The sequence below is a fragment of the Mobula birostris genome, chromosome 12 (genome assembly GCF_030028105.1).
Source record: "Mobula birostris isolate sMobBir1 chromosome 12, sMobBir1.hap1, whole genome shotgun sequence".
Taxonomy (NCBI): Eukaryota; Metazoa; Chordata; class Chondrichthyes; order Myliobatiformes; family Myliobatidae; genus Mobula; species Mobula birostris.
In genome coordinates, this window is record NC_092381.1 from 86,958,667 (window position 1) to 86,978,492 (window position 19,826).

Here is a 19,826-nt window from a genome sequence, read left to right on the forward strand (position 1 = left end):
TACCATCAAAGAGGTGGCATAGGAACCTGAAGGCACACACTCATCTGTGTAGGAACATCAGCGTCACCACCACCATCAATTCCTGATGGACAATGAACCTCTGTACACTATCTCACTGTATTTTTCTCTTTTTGCACTGAAATTCTGGTGTCTTGGCACGTAGCTTACGAGGGCACTGAATCCCACACACTCTTACCATATCCTGGGTGCTGGTGATCCTTAATGATGATGCTGCCTTTTTGAGGCATTGTCTTTGAGCTGACTGAGTTTATAACTTTTTGTAGCTTATTTTGATCGTGTGCAGTGCCCCCCCCCATACCAGACAGTGATGCAACCAATGAGATTGCTCTCCATGGTACATCTCTAGAAATTTGCGAGTCTTTGGTGACACACCAATTCTCCCCAAACTTCTAACTTAATAAAGCCGTGTCATGCCTACTTTGTAAGTACATCAATGTATTGGGCCTAGGATAGATCTGCAGAGGGGCTGACATCCAGGAACTTGCAACTCTCACCCTTTCCACTCAGTGATTGTGGTGTTTTCCCTCGACTTTCCTTTCCAGAATTCCATAATCAATTCCTTGGTCTTACTGATATTGAGTGTAAGGTTCAAAGTAATTGGCTAGTGAGTTATTGGAGTTTTGCTGTTATGGGTGTTTTGGTACTATGGAGAGTTTGCAGTTCCACTTGAAACAAGAAACTGCAATGCTGAAAATTAAAATTCATGAACTGGAAATGGTAAGTGGGTTGAGCAGCGTCTGCTTGGAGAAAAACAGAATCAACATTTCAGCTGGTGCTCCTTCATCCGAATGAGTGGAGGGAGAAAGGAGAGGAGTGAAGAGAGTGGCGGGAATGCTTCTGATAGTGTTATCAGATTAATGTTTGCTTTATAATTGATGGCCAGACATAGAAGAGAAGAAAAAGCAATAAATCGAAGCAGAGTTGCCGCCACTTGAAGAGAGGAAGGCAGTCAGATTCCTGAAATTGGCCAGTGTCTACTTTCAATGGATCACTCAACACTTTCCACCAACTCTTTTGGGATTCTCTGCGATTCCCTGTCGCCACCAAGTACTGCTTGATTATGGATCTTTCTAGAAAAGAGCAGAGTATTTCACAGCAGTAGTCAATGGTGTGTTGATGACCTGTATTCTGCAGCTACATCTACCTGGAATTTCAATTGTTCCTTATTGGTAACATTAGGATTGTGCATTAGAGCAGGAAACGTTCTGTAAGTAGAGGATGCAGTCCATCCGGTGTCAATTGCACGTCAAATTTCACAACATTCAGAAACTAGCCATTCAGTCCAACCTGTATTTATCAGTGTTCATACATTGCACAGGCCTTTTCCCAGTTCATGCTTTCTTGTAAATGAACAATATTGGCAGTGTAATTACCATGTGAGCAGTGGCTGTTCATATCCGATGATGGTCTCTCTTCACAATTTCAAGTAACCCTGACGCACAAACACTGTTCTTTTGCTTGCTATTGTTTGATAAATTGCAAGTTCAAGTTACGCAGTGATGGAATCATGATTATGTCAATTAATGCAGAATCAGTGTAGGGAATATTACGGCCTGAATTTGATTAAGGCTTACAGGATCATTGTTAATTTCGGGGAAATAAAAGTCTTGTCAGTTTACCCTCCAATTTTTAATTGCATGTAGTATTTGAAATGAATTAGTTCCAGCAAAGATGATTATTGCTGCTTGTTGGACTGTTCATAGTCTTTATTTATCCGGTGGCCACAATGTGTTGGCTGAGATCAATAAATCCTTATGATATGCTGTCATTAGTCAATGAAATACAGTGCCTACACTTAACTGGCTGTGATTCAGCTTTCCTTTAAATAATAAAAGTAATTTAAAAGTGTTGGTAACGTTACAAAGCTGAGAGTAGGCATGCTGTTGCTGGTTTCAGGTGCCACATTCTTGCTCGGATTTGACTCATGTTCCTTAAGGGAAAACAATGCAGAGCATGAAGTGAAAGTCTGGTTAGGAAATAAGCAGCACATTATTATTATTTAAAGCCTGGCTTGTTTTTTGGAATAAAAGTAGGCAACAATATATGCATAAGATTGCTTGTATAACAATGTGCTCCTATTTTTCCAGAAGATTACTGTGTTTTGAATTGGAAGATATCTGACAGTTTGCTACATGTTGCTGCATTGAACAGAATAACAATTAAAGCTGCCTCCTGCTGTTAAGCCTCTGCAGGAGTTGTTCTGTTCCTTCAAAGATGTCTTGAAAAGAAGTGTAGGTGATTCCTGCTAGTGTTATCACAAGGTCAAATATTCTGGGCACCACTTCAGCAAGAGTCTTTCTGGTAGTGGTAATTCATTTTAAATTGAAGATTGTTAATTTGTTTTAACCAATAAATATAAATAATATGGGATCTTGATAAATCCAAATCCCAGTGGAAGTCAGCACAGGCCTGAAAGTTCCACATTGCTGTCATGTGAGGTGTTACCTTTGCGGTGCCATATTGGTGGATACTAGCATGTTGACATAGGTTGGAATAAGCTTGTAATGTTGACTGAAACTGTTAATGTCATCTGCACTGTTATTAATCAGCTGTTTACTCAGTGTTCAGGCTGTGGAAAACAGACAATCCCGTTTTCCCCCTCTCACCTCATCTCCTTACCTGCCCATCGCCTCCCTCTGGTGCTCCTCTTTTCCTTTCTTCCATGGTCTTTACCCTCTCCTGTCAGATTCTCCCATCTCCAGCCCTTTATTTCTTGCATCAATCTACATCCCAGCAATTTACTTTACCCCTCTCCCTCTCCCGGTTTCACCTATCACATAGCGCCTTGTACTACTTTCTCCCCTCCCCCACCTTCTTACTCTGATTTGTCGTCCTTTTTCCCATCCTGATGAAGAGTCTCAGCCCGAAACATCGACGCTTCACTCTTTTCCAAAGATCCTCCTTGGCCTGCTTAGTTCCTCCAGCATTTTGTACCTGTTGCTCAGGATATTCTTGCCCAGTTCATGAACCGGTGTGGATTTGGACTCGGTTGTGCCCTATAGTGACAGGTGTTGGGGAATGGAGCTGCATTTGTTGAAAGACATGCACTTTAATGAGAGCTGCGTAGCTAATGGTGAGAGCACCTAACCTTCCCCCAGTTCTGTGCCACCAGTACTGCACATCTGTTTGCTGAATGTTGGTTAAAAGGTGCTATTCTTACCTTTGCTTCCAAGTAAGTATATGCTATCAAGGAAGCAACCTAGGAACACTACTGTGCTGATACCTAATTAATAGATGAAAAGTTTGTGCTTTTTTTTAAATATATAGTGTGTACACCACCCACTATGTAACAGGAACCTACAGTATGATCAACAGATGACGCAATAGCCGCAGCTCTACACACTGTTGGTACACAGCAGGAGAGGAGAGATGCTTATGTGAGAATGCTGTCCACAATAGGAAGGAAAATAAACAATGTTCTTGAAGAGCTCTGCCCAAGAGCACCACGCCTAGAACAAGTTGACTGTGAAGCTGCCTCAGCTCCAGTGACATGATCTTTGCAGAACTTGGACATTTCCCCCCCCCCCCCCATGATGGCGTAGGTTTCCAATAAGTTCCCTGGTTTCCTCAAGCATCATGAAGAAGAGTGGCTAGATTTAATTATCTATTTCTCTGTTTACAAAATGCTACCTGACTTACTGTGTGTTTCAGCACTTTTTCTTTTCATTCTGACAACAACAAACTAGTTGATGCTGCTTTTATGTTGCTTATTTGAATAAGTTTTTCTTATTTGTTGCAGTTATACGTTTACTGGTCTGGTATTTTTATTAATGCTGTGAAAGGCACTTTATACTTTATTGTCGCCAAACGATTGATACTAGAACGTACAATCATCACAGCGATACTTGATTCTGCGCTTCCCGCTCCCTGTATTACAAATATTAAATATTAAAAATATTAAAAAATAGTAAATATTAAAAATTTAAATTATAAATCGTGAATAGAAAATAGAAAAACGGAAAGTAAGGTAGTGCAAAAAAACCGAGAGGCAGGTCCAGATACTTGGAGAGTATGGCCCAGATCCGGGTCAGGATCCGTTCAGCAGTCTTACCACAGTTGGAAAGAAGCCATTCCCAAATCTGGCCGTACGAGTCTTCAAGCTCCTGAGCCTTCTCCCGGAGGGAAGAGGGACGAAAAGTGTATTGGCTGGGTGGGTCGTGTCCTTGATTATCCTGGCAGCACTGCTCCGACAGCATGCAGTGGAAAGTGCGGTGTAAAGCATGCTAGCTGAAGAGCTGTTACTCCACAGCAGAATTAATTGAATTTTATTTCCTCAGGTAGAGATATCTACAGTAAACACAACAACAGATATATAAATTTGTTTATTTGTTTCTTGTTTATTATTGAATCAACGTCTTGTGCACATGCCCCTTTTCCAGAAAGTGCCCTGGTTTTTAGTAATATGCTTGTGAGCAAAGCAGCTGCTATCTACCCATTCAGACTTGCATGTATTCTTATTTCAAACATTCAGCATGGTGTTTTCCTCCTTCAGTGTACATAAGAATGAAGAGTGAATCATTGCACATTACCTCAGCTTTCCCATGTTAAATATAGTGCATTAGCCTTTTGCCAAATCCACTCATTGATGGTTTTGACTTGCCTGTTAATTACCTGGGATTGTGTTTGGACTTGTGTCAGCATGAGGCACCACTCCACTCGTGTCAGTTCTTGGCAGCTACAAGCCATAATATGTCAATGGCAGCACAAAGCCTAGTGACTATTTGTGATCATCTTTCAGAATCTCCACAACAGCCTGGGATACTGGTTGGGCTCATTATGTTCAAGAGGCCAATTGAGATCTTGTTAACAATAAATGGTGTGCATTTGGTGCTTTAAAACTCCATTGTCATCAGCACAAAGAATGGTAATGGACAGACATGCATTTATGCCATGCCTTTCGTTGCTCAATATCCTGAAGTGCTTCACATTCGGTGCAATACTTTTGAGGGAAAATAACAGTTGATTTGCTTACAGTATGTTGGATGATCAGGTGAAAAAATATTGTGATGTTACTTGAGAGAGATACTGTATTGGCAAGGTCACTGCGGGAATAACTCCCATGCCCTACTTTGGAAAAAGTACTGTGGGGTATTTTAACCTGAGAGATCTCCGATGCCTCTTACTGTCCTGTCCAAGTTGCCGTAGTTTCTCAGTTTAAAGATTCAGGAGTGTGGTACATTTTATTTATTGGCCTTGCGTGTACATTTGAAGATCAGTTAGACCATCCAGGATCAAGTTATGCCACTTGAAAAATCGGACAGGCCACATTTGTGAGTGAATCATATTTGTTTCTTTGTAACTTGAAGGTGAAATTAGTTCTTGCTGATCAGATGTGTGCATTTCATTGGGCATACTTGGGAGCCAAAACAGGTTTAGAATCGCCACTGTCTCACTGGCTGTGTGATTGAATGGGGCGCTTTCCTATGTTGGTGGGTTCCCATGAACTTAATTACTTTTCCACATTCTTTTGTGCTGCTTGTTCCCTTAAACAGTCTTCACTCCTAGACACGGCTGCTACCTTTTGCAGTGGTTATCCAGCACCTCTTTGCCTTGGACCTCTGCTGGCTTTCTTTTTGAATGTAATATTATAATCACCGATAAAAGTTCTAGGCAGCCAGAATACATGTTTCTAAGCTTACTGCATTTTATAATGATAAGCCCTAGGTTTGTGCAAATCATAATTAACAAAGATAATTGATTTCCAGTATGTGCAGAATCTCTTGTGCTAGTTTATCGATTGTCTTTTTGACAATCATTTTCTGCTCCTGCCCTGTATGGTAATGTAGCAGTTAGTGCAATTGCGTTACAGCGCCGGCAACAATCCATCAGGGCTCAGTTTCCACCACTGTCTTCGAAGGAGTTTGTATGTTCTCATAATGGCCGTGTGGGTTTTCTCTGGGTGCTGTGGTTTCCTCCCATATTCCAAAAACGTAAGGTTAGTGAGTTTGTGAGCATGTTATGTTGGTACTGGGAGCATGCCAACGTTTATGGGCTTCCTCCGAAACAATCAACTGTGTTGGTTTTTGATGTAAAAATGACGCATTTCACTGATGCTTTGCTATTTTTGTGACAAATAAAGCTAATCATCAATATCTTTAATCATGTAAAATAGATGAAAACTGCTGGTTAAGTGTATAAGGGGAGGGAATCCAAACTTGGTTCAGTCATATCTATCAATAATGGTTTGAAGAAATTTAGGGAGGAATAATTATTAATGCTTAGCCCACTGCTCTACTCTCTCTACACAGATAATTGTGTGGCTAGACACAGCTCAAACAAGATACATAAATTTGCCGCAGACACAGCTATCATTGGCAGAATTTCAGATGGTGACGTACAGGAGCGAGATAGATCAGCTGGTTAAGTGATATCACAGCAACAGCCTAGCACTCAACATTGGTGAGATGATGGAATTGATTGTGGACTTCAGCAAGGGGAAGTTGAGGGAACACACAACAGTCCTCATCGAAGGATCAGAAGAGGAAAAAGTGAGCAGTTTCAAATTCCTGGGTGACAATATCTCTGAAGATCCATCCTAGTCCCAGCATATTGAAGTAATTACAAAGAAGCATGACAGCGGTTATATTCTAACAGGAGTTTGAAGAGAATTGGTGTGTCACCAAAGACCATTGAGAATTTCTGCAGATGTACGGCAGAGAGCATTCTAACTGGTTGTATCACCATCTGGTATGGATGGGCCACTGCACAGGATTGGGAAAAAACCACAGAAGTTGTCAACTCAGCCATCATCAGCACTAGCCTCCCCAGCTTTGAGGTTACCTTCAAAAGGAGATGCCTCAAAAAAGTGGCATCTACCATTAAGGACACCCTTCACCCAGGACATACCCTGTTCTCATTGCCACCATCACGGAAAAGATACAAGAGCCTGAAGATGCACACTCAACATTTCAGGAAAAATTTCCCTTCAGGCATCAGATTTCTGAATAGACAATGAACCCATGAACATGACTTCAGTATTTCCCCCCCCCCACACTGCTGCCAGAAAACTAAAAAATACAACACATGTCAGTGATATTAAACCTGATTCTGATTCTGGAGTGGTTGTCTTGCAATATTTCTTGGGTGTCCCCAACTTAGAAAGAGGTGATCTTTCCCTCCTCTTCTGTACGTCATTACTGGTACTGACTGGCACTGTGTGGTTAGTATACTGGTGGTGCTAGCATCTGTGCATTCATCTGACTATAAGGAGCAAGAGGTAATCAACATAATTACACAAAGTAAATGCTTCCTGATTTAAATCCTGTAATTGCTGAGAAATGCATTCAACAATATGCTGTGAAATGCTTTGCCTTTTTATGTCTGGGGAGAGGTAAAGAATGCTTATATTTAATAGCAGCCCTTATGACGCAAGTCATAGGGTATCACAGCCTCCACTAACACTGGAATTAATTGTAGCAGAAGATTATAGATTTAGTCCCAGTCTTTTCTCAGTTATCTGTTCTCAGCACAGCAGAAGAACTGGCAGCACAATTGCTCAAGATTTGCATGGACTGAGAGAATCAGAATCAGGTTTATTGTCACTGACATATATTGTCATGAAATTTGTTGTTTTGTGACAGCAGTGTAGCGCGGGTATAACAAATTACTGTTACGTCTCAAAAAAAATTAATACTGCCAAAGAGGATAGCAACTTCATGGACCATTAGGCAATATGATAGCAGAGGTGAAAAAGCTGTTCCTAGAACGTTGACTGTGTGTCTCCTGGCTTCTGTACCTCCTTCCTGATGGTAGTAATAAGAGGAGGGCACGCCCAGATGGTGGGCATCCTTAAAGATGGATGCTGTCTTCTTGAAAATGTCGTCATTAGCAGAGAGGCTGGTGCCCGTGATGGAGCTGGCCGAGATTACAGCCCTCTGAAGCCCTTGTGCATTAGCATCTCCATGCCAGACGTTGATGCAACCATTCAAAATGCTAGCGTGCTCTCCTCAGTACATCTTTTTTATATGGAAGATTACACCATAGTACAGGCCCTTTGGACAAAGATGCTGTGTGGACTTTTTAACCTACTTGTTGATCAATCAATCTAACCCTTCCCTCCTACATAGCTCTCCATTTTTCTATCATCCATGTATCTATCTAAGAGTTTCTTATATGCTCCTAATGTAGCTGCCTCTACACCATTCCTGGCAGGGTATTGCATGAACCTACCACACTCTGTAGAGATCTTACGTCTAATATCCCCCTATCCATTCCTCCAATCACTTTAAAATTATGACCCCTCCTATTAGCCATTTCTGCCCCTGGAAAAATTCTCTGGCTCTCCACTCGATGTATGCCTCTTAACATCATGTATGCCTCTATCAAGTCACCTCTCATCCTCCTTCACTCCAAAGACAAAAGCCCTAGCTCACACAACCTCTCCTCTGCACCCTCTCTAAAGCATATATGGTTAGGAGACCAGAACTGAACACAGTGTTCTAGTGAGATCTAGCCAGTGTTTATAGAGCTGCAATAATATCTCATGGCTTTCAAGCTCAATCCCCAGACTGAAAGCTAACATACCGTACAACTTTTAGACCACCCTATCACTTGTACAGCAGCTTTGTACAGAGGGACCTCAAGATCCCTCTGTTTCTTCACACTGCTAAGAATCCTGCAATTAACCCTTTACTCTGCTTTCAAATTTCAAAGTGGATCACTTCATGCCTCCCTGGATTGAACTCTGCATTTTCTCAGCCCTGCTCTGCATCTTGTAGATGTCTCATTGTAACACACAACAGCCTTCTACACTGTCCACAACGCCGCCAATCTTCATGTCATCTGCAAATGTACTAACCCACCCCACTTCCTCATCCAACTCATTTATGAAAATTTGAAAGAGCAGGAGTCCCAAAACAGATCCCTGTGGAACATCACTGGTCTCCGATATCTAGGCAGAATACTCTCCATCTACTGCCACCATCTGCCTTCTGTGGACAAGCCCATTCTGAATCTATGTAACCCAAGTTTCCCTGGATCCCATGCCTCATGAATTTCTGAATGAGCCTACAATGGGGAAACATCCAATGTTTTACTAAAATCTAGCCACACCACATTCACTGCTCTTCCTTCATCAATGTGCTTAGCCACATCCTCAAACTTTGCTTTTCCAAATGCACATAAATCATGGAAGAATATTCTCCAACACCTGTGAAATTTGCTAGAGTCTTTGACATACCAAATCTCCTCAAACTCCTAATCAAGTATAGCTGTCAGTGTGCCTTCATCATGATTGCATCAATATGGCGAGCTCAGGACAGATCCTCTGAGATGTTGATACCCAGGAACTTGAAACTGTTCACCACTGACCTCTCGATGTGAAATGTTGTGTGTTCTCTACTTCCCCTTCATGAAGTCCATAATCAGTTCCTGATCTTACAGGTGTTTAGTGCAAGGTTATTTTTGTAACACCACTAGATTATTCTATGTATTTCTTTCCTGTACACCGCCTCATCACCGGCTGACTTTCTAAGAACAGTGATGTCACTGGCAAATTCGAGAAGGGAAATTCATCCTAATTTGACATTATCTGCATGGGTGTAACTGTTGCCTCAGACTCAGAAGATTTGTGGGTTCAAGTCTTATTGAAAGAATTGACTAAGGTTGGTGCTTCCAATTCCAGTATCCGTACGGAGGGAATGCTCCACTGTCCAGGTTGTCATATTTCCTTGTGACATAGGAGGCCATTTCGCTCATTGACTCTATTGAAGTTTATAGAGTAATTTCATACCCCCACTAATTTTTCCCTTTTATATATTCTCACCCATCTCTACTTCTTTATCTCCCCACAATTTCAACCACTCACCAATGCCAGACGCTATACACTGTGACCAGTTAACCTACCTAAACCATACTGAGAGTCCTGGCAACTGTGATGTGGGAGGAAACCAGAGCAACTCTTGGTTAAGGTGTTAAACAGAAGCCTTGATAGCCCTTTCGACTGGGAGAAATAGAGCTTATGACATTGTTTGCCAAAAAAACAGGGGAGCTCTTCTTATCGTCCTGGCTATCATTTGCTTTGTAACCATTGTGTGCTGTTTATGGGATTGTGTTGACATTGTATTTTCTTCTGTACAGAACTTCACTGTATATGGTTGTAAAGCACTGTGGAATGTCATTAGGGTGTGGAAGGGTGTCCTATGGATGGATATAAGAACTCTCTTTTGGTTTTAGTTTTTCAAACTTATATTTTTGTTCTTGGGCCAGTTTCATGTGTGTACTTGGCTCTAATAGATCGAATTTCTGACTTTAGAGCAAGTGCAACAAGGTTTCTCTAGGAGGAGGTACAGTCGACATTTCAGGCCGAGACCCTTCGTCAGGACTAACTGAAAGAAGAAATAGTAAGAGATTTGAGTGGGAGGGGGAAATCCAAAATGATAGGAGAAGACGGGGGTGGGGGGAGGGATGAAGCCAAGAGCTGGACAGTTGATTGGCAAAAGGTATATGAGAGGATCATAGGACGGGAGGCAGGACGAAGGAGATGTCTTCCTTTTTTAAAGAAAGGGGCTTCCCTTCCTCTACCATCAACTCTGCTCTCAAACGTATCTCTCCCATTTCACGCACATCTGCTTTCACCCTATCCTCCCGCCACCCCACTAGGAATAGGGTTCCCCTTGTCCTCACCTACCACCCCACCAGCCTCCAGGTCCAACATATAATTCTCCATAACTTCTGCCACCTCCAACGGGATCCCACCACTAAGCACACCTTTCCCTCCCCCCCACCCCGCTTTCCGCAGGGATCGCTCCCTATGCGACTCTCTTGTCCATTCGTCCCCCCCATCCCTCCCCACTGATCTCTCTCCGGGCACTTATCCTTGTAAGCGGAACAAGTGCTACACATGCCCTTACGCTTCCTCCCTCACTACCATTCAGGGCCCCAGACAGTCCTTCCAGGTGAGGCGACACTTCACCTGTGAGTTGGCTGGGGTCATCCGGTGCTCCCGATGCAGCCTTCTATATATTGGTGAGACCCGACATAGAACCATAGAAACTACAGCACAGAAACAGGCCTTTTGGCCCTTCTTGGCTGTGCCGAACCATTTTCTGCCTAGTCCCACTGACCTACACACGGACCATATCCCTCCATACACCTCCCATCCATGTATCTGTCCAACTTATTCTTAAATGTTAAAAAAGCACCCGCATTTACCACCTCGTCTGGCAGCTCATTCCATACTCCCACCACTCTCTGTGTGAAGAAGCCCCCCCTAATGTTCCCTTTAAACTTCTCCCCCCTCACCCTTAACCCATGTCCTCTGGTTTTTTTCTCCCCTTGCCTCAGTGGAAAAAGCCTGCTTGCATTCACTCTATCTATACCCATCATAATTTTATATACCTCTATCAAATCTCCCCTCATTCTTCTACGCTCCAGGGAATAAAGTCCAAACCTATTCAACCTTTCCCTGTAACTGAGTTTCTCAAGTCCTGGCAACATCCTTGTAAACCTTCTCTGCAGTCTTTCAACCTTATTTATATCCTTCCTGTAATTTGGTGACCAAAACTGAACACAATACTCCAGATTCGGCCTCACCAATGCCTTATACAACCTCATCATAACATTCCAGCTCTTATACTTAGACTGGAAGACCGTTTCGCTGAAGACCTACGCTTTGTCGCCAGAGAAAGCAGGATCTCCTAGTGGCCACACATTTTAATTCCATGTCCCATTCCCATTCTGATATGTCTATCCATGGCCTCCTGCACTGTCAAGATGAAGCCACACTCAGGTTGGAGGAACAACACCTTATATTCCGTCTGGGTAGCCTCCAACCTGATGGCATGAACATTGACTTCTCCAACTTCCGTTAATGCCCCACCTCCCCCTTGTACCCCATCCGTTATTTATTTCTTTTCCTCCTTTCTTGCTCTCGAGACCTCCCATCCTATGATCCTCTCATATCCCTTTTGCCAATCAACTGTTCAGCTCTTGGCTCTGTCCCTCCCCCTCCTCCTATCATTTTGGATCTCCCCCTCTCCCTCCCACTTTCAAATCTCTTACTATCTCTTCTTTCAATTAGTCCTGACGAAGAGTCTTGGCCTGAAACGTCAACTGTACCTCTTCCTATAGATGCTGCCTGGCCTGCTGCGTTCACCAGCAACTTTTATGTGTGTTGCTTGAAATTCCAGCATCTGCAGATTTCCTCGTGTTTGCAACAAGGTTTCTGCTTATTTTTAAACATGTGCACTCAAACATCATCTCAAACAAATGCACTTGCTTACACTTCACCAATCATATTAACTGACTTGCATGCAATCAGGTGACCCATACTAGCTTTATGATCGTACTGATTCATCTTACATAGTTGTTATTCTGATCATATTTTTAGGATTAAGTGAATGTTTTAAACTGTGAAAATGGTGCAATTTTTTTGCACCACTTTATTAATGTACAGAATAAGAAGGAAACAAGCTGGTAATCTAAGTAGTTATGACAGTTTCCCTGATGCCAAGAAAAAGTATATTGTGTCACCAGAGGAAAACCTTGAAAAGAGATGAAAAACACCTCAAAATGATCTAACCTGGATCGAATCAGAAATAGAAATACTACAAGGGGTAGTTGTGGAGCTAAGAATTAGATTGCAACTCCAATGTCAATGTTAAGTGGCCTGGACGAAGGAAGCAGAATAATGTCAATAAGGCAGCATACAACGTGAAGATGATATAGTTTTTGAGAAGTTGGATGCTCAGGTTTTAATTGTGTGAATTTTGTGTTTCAGGACAGAAGCGCATTGTCAAACACAAAAGCTAAACTTGGCAAAGAGGCACCAGTTCTAACACATGCACCTAGAGCAAAGTAAGTAGCATATTTTATTGTATTTTATGGGCTTTGTTGTTTCAAAGTTCACAGAATATCTAATGCTAAGACAATTGTATTTTGGTGTTGTTGCATAATTCTGAAATTGAAAGTTGATTATTTTATAAAGGGATAAACCTCTTCTTAATTCATGTCATTTAATTCAAGGTGCTTTTTTCTGTTTAGCTGCTACTTCAATATACAGTAATTTTGTCTTTCATTTAATGACTGTATTCTAGGAGCATCAAGTGTATGACCTCAATTTTGACAGCCTATCAGGAATGATTGAAAATAATTCCACACAAATTCACATAAAAAACCAAAGCCTTGAATTTCCTCAGTTGAATGTAAAGGAGACTCGGGCACTCATTATTGTCCTGAATGGTGTTAAGTTGCAATTTAGTTTGAGTGACTTTGCTATAATGGGGGCTTCCCTATCAATTTTGAGATACTGCACAGAACATTACATTTACAAAATTTAGCAAGCCTGGTGGTTTTTCTCTGTTAATGGATTGCATTTTATTTCAGCAAAACATTTTGGTTTTGCCCTCATCATTGTATTATTTCTGATCTGTATCAAAATATGCTGTAGTGTAGACTTTCCCTGCCCAGCTGATTTTCTTTCAAAATGTTTCTCTCTGCAACATTGATGCATTTCTTTTCCTTTCTCCCAAACTCACTGCAATGGGCCAAAAAATGAATCCTGTATGCTGCCTTGATGCTACTTGTTGAGATTATTTCCCTTCCCTTGTCCTGGCCGTTAACCTTGAAATTGGAGTTGCATTCTAATTCTTATCTTAATAACTACCCCTTGAAGCATTTCTGTTTCTGACTGGATCCAGCATGAATCATTTTTGATGTTTTGCATCTCCTTTCAAGGTTTTTGCTTGTCATCAGGGAAACTGTCGTAACTTTTTAGATTGCTGGCTTGTTTCTTTAATATTCTGTACATTAATAAAGTGATGTAATACATCTGTGCCACCTAGAGATGTGGAAGTAACTAGCACTGGACCTTTAACGTTGTAAAATTGTTCATCTGAGACTGGCTTTAGAGCCAATGTGGAAATTGATTTTCATCATCTTAAGAAGACCCTGCTCGGGATATGGGTATTATCAATAAGGCAGGCAATTATTATCTATGCACAATTGCCTTTGGAACTTTGCCATTCCTGTGCCCCTGATTTTGGCTCTACTTCACTGAAGTACAGAATTGCAAGTTAGTTGTGAAATGGGACAGACCTTTGAGTCTTGTCTCTTGTGAAAATGGAGCTACAGTCCTTCACTAGAGTGTTGAATCAACAATTTGCCTTGATTCATATACAGGTCAACCTTCACTAATCCGACCACCTGTAATCCGGTTCCTTCAATGACCCGGCACTGATTATGCTTAATGTGATCCTTCTGTAATTCGGTATTTTCACTAATCCGGCACTCCTCAGGTCCCAATGGTGCCGGATTAGTGAAGGTCGACCTGTATTTGAGTAAGGGGACAATCCTTTAATTGAAGTTATATTTTTTTTTGTTGAATATAGAAATTGAATTGATATTTTCACTATTTGATAACTAAGACTAATTTTCCCCAAAATTTCAAATCTGCTATAGAAGATTTGCTTTTTGGTGTTTTAATCAAAAGGTCAGATTGAAGCCTAGAAAAAAACATGTTCAGTGAGGAAGTTTTCTTTTTGGAATTAGTGAACATATTACTGTTGAAATAAACATGTTTGGATTTCAGCATTCCTCTGCACCCAACCCTTCTCAAGCTGGAGATAGAATGGTTGTGCAAGATGGTTCCTTAATCATTATCACCATTAACTACCAGGTTCATTAGGGCAAACCTTGCCCGTTTGAAGATGTATCCTCTTATTCAGTTCATACCTCTGCAACCTTTTTGGCAGTTTTCTTTCACATTTCTAGCATTTAGAAGCGTAGGTAAGTACTAATTTAAAGGAAACTGAACAAACAGCTTTTTAGATTTAAAAAAAATTCTTAGTATAGGATCATGGATTTGCTTCTACAATTTGGCCAAATTTAACTGGAAGGCTTTGTGGAGTTTTACTCTTGGCCTCTATTTGGGTTTTTGTTGGGAAGAATGAGCTCAGGTTCTAATACCCAGTAACTCATTTGTAACACTTATTGAGAAGACTGTGTTACGTACCCCGTAACTGGGTTGCCAAACCAGCAGAAATGGATCACTCAGTTGGAGTCTGGATTACTGGAACTAAGAGAGTTTTATTAAAGAAACAAGCAACACAGCACTCTAATCAAAAGGATAATAAATGCAACAGTTCAGCAATGATAAACACACATGTACACAGAATTAGGATAACAGGATCAATCAAGCTCTATCGTCGTCTAGGGGTAACTGACCAGTTTCAAAGTGACGCAAAGTTCAGTTGAATTGAGTTCAGTTCACAGTAATCACTGCCGTGGCGATGGACAGTGGGGGGAAGGAGAGAGAGAGCAAAAACAAATGAATATTCAAACGGCTTCCACACACAGACCTTTGATATTCTTCGCAGTCAGCTTTCGGGCGAGCCCTTTGTGATGTTTTCTGAGGTCACCAACCGTGACCCCTCCGTTTCCAGATACGATCATTTCTCTGCGGTAAACCTGGCACCCAGGCAAGGGCGGACACACACCAGGTTCCCGCCAATCGTACCTTTCCACCCTGTGCGTCTATGGCTTGGTCCCGCGACCAGCCCTCCAAAACTCCCACTGACTTGTGGGAGGCGCACCACTTCCAGGGTCTGGTTACCTCGTGGTGTCGTGTGTGTCTTGCCTTAGCGAACCTGTCCCTTTTTATCCCCCTGCTGGGGTATCGCCTGTCCATCACTTCAAACAGTTCAGGATTCAAAGGGGGGCCAATCTTGACAGCTCTCCTTCCGTTAAACTCTCCCGTCCCTTCATTAACATCTCCAAATGCTGCTCCATTGTTTTCCTTATCTCTCTTCCTCCTGAAGACAGGTGGCAGACCAACTGCTGATCCCACTGGTGCCAGCATAGGACAGCTAACATCTTAATCTATGTGTATTCTCGTCACAACTGACTCTTGTGCTGGAACTTTGCGTAGTGCTGCATCTGATGAATACTTCAGTCTAGATTAGCAGTAGGAGAGGAGCAGTCTTTTTGTGTGATATATGGCTTTGTGTAGGAACAGAATGTATCTGATTTTCTTTATGCCTTAGATCCTACAAAGTGCTTTTTTTCCAGTGTGGAGATTATGCTTTTTTTTAAATGAGGAATGGAATGCTCGCATCCATAAATTGCTTTCCACCAAATCTTCTTCTAACACTAGAAGTTGCCTTGTTTGTGCCTTTGTGTTTCATTGAAATAAAGGAACAGTTTTTTTAAAATTTCAGTTTAGTTGGGTTGGGTTCGATAGCTGAGATCTCAGTTCCTCTGGATTCAGTCTACAGCACAGGAAGGAACCACATAATCATTGAACCCACATGGCCTTTTATGAGGTAAAAATACTTCAGGAACTCAAACACCACCTGCAGAATTGGAAACTAGCTAATATTTCACATCAGTTACCCTTCCACAGAAATGGGGGAAATGTGAAGGATTTACAGTTTTTATAGCAGGGCTGAGGAATCAGGGATGTGTACTTTTGAACCTATCTGGTGGAGCAACTCTGTGGGTCAAACAAACTTTGTGTGTGTTTTGGGAGGGGTGGGCAGAGGTTTAGGAGGAATTGCCAACATCTAGAGTTGAGACCCTGCACTCAAACTGGGAGTGGAGTTGGAAGATTGCCAGTATAAAGAAGAGAAGGGGAGTGGTGCATTGAGGGTCATTAGGTGATGGATGGACCATGTTGTTCATCCTTCGTAGTCGAAGATGACCATGGCTTCAAAGTCAAATGGGAGATTGGTGGCTGTGGGTCCGGAGGTGACTGATGAGGCCAATCCGGGCCCTGAAGGCTCGTGCACATGTGGGACACAAGTGGGTGGGTGCTGTCGTGGCAGGGGATGCTGCTCGGGCCTTGCGCACAGCACGCTTTCGTTGCGCCTCGGTGATGCGCCTGACTTCAGCTGCACGGGCTCCTGTGGTGATCTTGCTGTGCCAAACTGGACGGTCGAGGGCAAGCGTCTCCCACGTGTTGATGTTGACACCCAGGCCTTTGAGGAACGCTTTGAGGCAGTCTTTGTAACGTTTCTTCTGCCCCCGGACTGAGCGTTTGCCCTGACACAGTTCTCCGTACAGCAGCTGCTTAGGCAATTGGCTGTCTGGCATTCTGACCACATGTCCAGCCCACCTGGCTTGGGCTTTCAGCAGGAGGGTGTAGGTGCTGCAGAGCCCAGCTTGTTCTAGGATTTCTGTGTCGAGGACTTTGTCCTGCCACCTGATGTGGAGGAGTCTGCGGAGACAGCTCGGGTGAAAGTGGTTGAGCTGTTTGGCATGTCTGCTGTAGACAGTCCAGGTCTCGCTGGCGTAAAGGAGGGTGGTAAGGACCACTGCACAGTAGACCTTCAGCTTGGTGGTAAGGCTGAGTCCTCTCCGCTCCCAGACGTTCTCACGGAGTCTCCCAAAGGCGGCGCTGGCTTTGGCAATCCTGTTGTTGACCTCAGCGTCTATGTTCACTGCGCGAGAGAGTATGCTGCCCAGGTAGGTGAAGTTGTCGACTGCCTGGAGGTTCTGGCCCTTCACCGTGATGCGCGGCTCCTGGTATGGCTTTCCTGCGGCAGGCTGGTACATAACTTCGGTCTTTTTAGTGCTGATAGTGAGACCGAAGTTGTCGCAGGCTTGTGAGAAGCAGTCTATTTCATGCTGCATCTCCTGCTCTGCTGGCATTGAGTGCGCAGTCATCAGCAAACAAGAAGTCTCTGATGACAGTCTCTCGCACCTTTGTAACTATCTGCAGGCGCCTAAGGTTGAACAACTTGCCGTCAGTCCTGTACCTGATGTGGATTCCTTCTTCGTAGTTACGGAAGGCATCTGTCAGCATGGCAGAGAATACCATACTGAACAGAGTCGGGGCAAGAACGCAGCCTTGTTTGACGCCATTTGTCACTGGGAAGGCCTCCGACTCGTCGCCGTCATCCAGAACTTTCACCATCATACCGTCGTGGAACTGCCGGACGATTGTGATGAACTTGCTGGGGCAGCCAAACTTCTCCATGATCTTCCACAAGCCTTCTCTGTTGACCGCATCGAAAGCCTTGGTTAGATCTACAAAGGTCACGAAGAGGTCGCTGTGTTGCTCCTGGCATTTTTCCTGGAGTTGGCGCGCAGCAAAAATCATGTCCGCAGTCCCACGTTCTGCACGGAAGCCGCACTGGCTTTCTGGGAGCAGACCTTGCTCAAGATGTTGGAGAAGGCGGTTGAGCAGGACGCGGGCCAGAATCTTCCCCGCAATGGACAAGAGGGAGATGCCTCGATGGTTGTCGCAAGACTGGCGGTTGCCTTTCCTCTTGTAGATGTGGACTATGCTGGCATCTTTCAGCTGTTGCGGGACCTGTCCCTTTTTCCACATGGACTGGAAGAGTACAGTCAGCTTTTGCATCATGACAGGGCCTCCTGCTTTGTATACCTCAGCAGGGATTGCATCAGGTCCTGGCGCTTTGCCACAGGAGAGTTGCTTCACTGCATTCCTGACTTCATCTACTGTGGGGAGGGTGTCGAGGTTCTTGTTGATCTCTACCTGGGGCAGGCGGGCAATGGCCTCGTCGTTGATGTCAGCAGGGCGGTTAAGGACGTTGTTAAAGTGCTCAGCCCACCGATCCAGAATCTGCTTCTTCTCTGTCAGCAGCTACGTCTCATCTGCGTTGAGGAGGGGTGAGGAGCCGGAGCACTGGGGTCCGTATACAGCCTTAGGCGCACCGTAGAAGCGCTTTATGTCGTGGCTGTCTGCATAGCCCTGGATTTCATCAGCCTTCTTGCTGAACCAGCTGTCCTGCATCTTGCAAAGTTTTTTCTGCACCCTCCTTCTTGCGTTGGTAAAGGCATCTTTCTTGGCTAGCGACGTGGGGTCGTTCTGATGCACTCTGTAATGTTGATGTTTCTCCGTTAGTAGTGCCTGTATTTCTTCATCATTCTCATCGAACCAGTCTTGGTTTCTTCGGGTTGCTGGTCCGCGATGTTCGAGGGCGGTAGTGTAGACAGCGTCTCTGAAGGCCGTCCACTGTTCCTCAACGCTGGTCCCGTCTTCCTGTGGTGTGTCTGGCAGTCTGCCTTCAAGGTCATCGATGAATTCTTCTGCAACCCTGCTGCTTTTCAGCTTGGAGACATTCAGCCTCTTTGCAGTCTTCTGCCCTTGGGGTCTTCTCATGGGCAGAATGCGAAGCCTGAACTTGGACACAATGAGGCGGTGGTCAGTCCAGCAGTCGGCACCACACATGGCTCTCGTCACTCTGACATCCATCCTGTCCCTCTTCCTGGTGATGATGTAGTCAATCAGATGCCAGTGCTTCGAGCGTGGGTGCATCCATGATGTCTTCTTACGGGTGGGTAAGCGGAACAGGGTGTTGGTGATGACAAGGTCGTGTGTGGCACATGTCTTGAGGAGCAGAAGGCCGTTGCTGTTACACTTGCCAGTGCCGTGTCTTCTAATGATCCCTTCCCAGGCTTGGTAGTCTGTCCCTACTCTGCATTGAAGTCCCCGAGAACGATGAGCTTCTCTGACTGTGGGATTGCTGGGATGAGGGCGTCGAGTTCTTCATAGAACTTGTCTTTAATGTCATCTGGGTTGGTCATGGTGGGAGCGTAGGCACTAATCAGCGTAGCACTCTTCTTGTTTGCAAGTGGGAGCTGAAGTGTCATCAGGCGGTCGTTGATGCTCTCTGGGTGCTTGGTGAGTTTACGGGCGAGGTTAGAATTGATGGCAAATCCCACGCCTGCTTCTCGTCGTTCAGCGGTGCTGCGACCGCTCCAGAAGAACGTGTATCCACCACTACGTTCTGTCAGCTGGCCCTTGTCTGCTAGGCGCGTTTCGCTGAGAGCTGCTATGTCCACGTTGTAGCGAGCTAGCTCTTTTGCAACCAGTGCAGTTCTTCCCTCTGGTCTGTCTGCCT

At 43.8% G+C, this 19,826-nt stretch overlaps 1 protein-coding gene across 3 annotated transcripts in view; it reads left to right on the forward strand.

The window, feature by feature from the left end:
* LOC140206115 (uncharacterized protein C1orf21-like) overlaps positions 1-19,826 on the forward strand; it is a 206,643-nt gene that overhangs the window by 157,011 nt on the left and 29,806 nt on the right. For all 3 annotated transcript variants that reach the window (XM_072274293.1, XM_072274292.1, XM_072274294.1), the window contains one exon: positions 12,740-12,816. In XM_072274293.1, the coding sequence (XP_072130394.1) occupies positions 12,740-12,816 (77 nt within the window). The remainder of the gene's footprint in view (positions 1-12,739; positions 12,817-19,826) is intronic.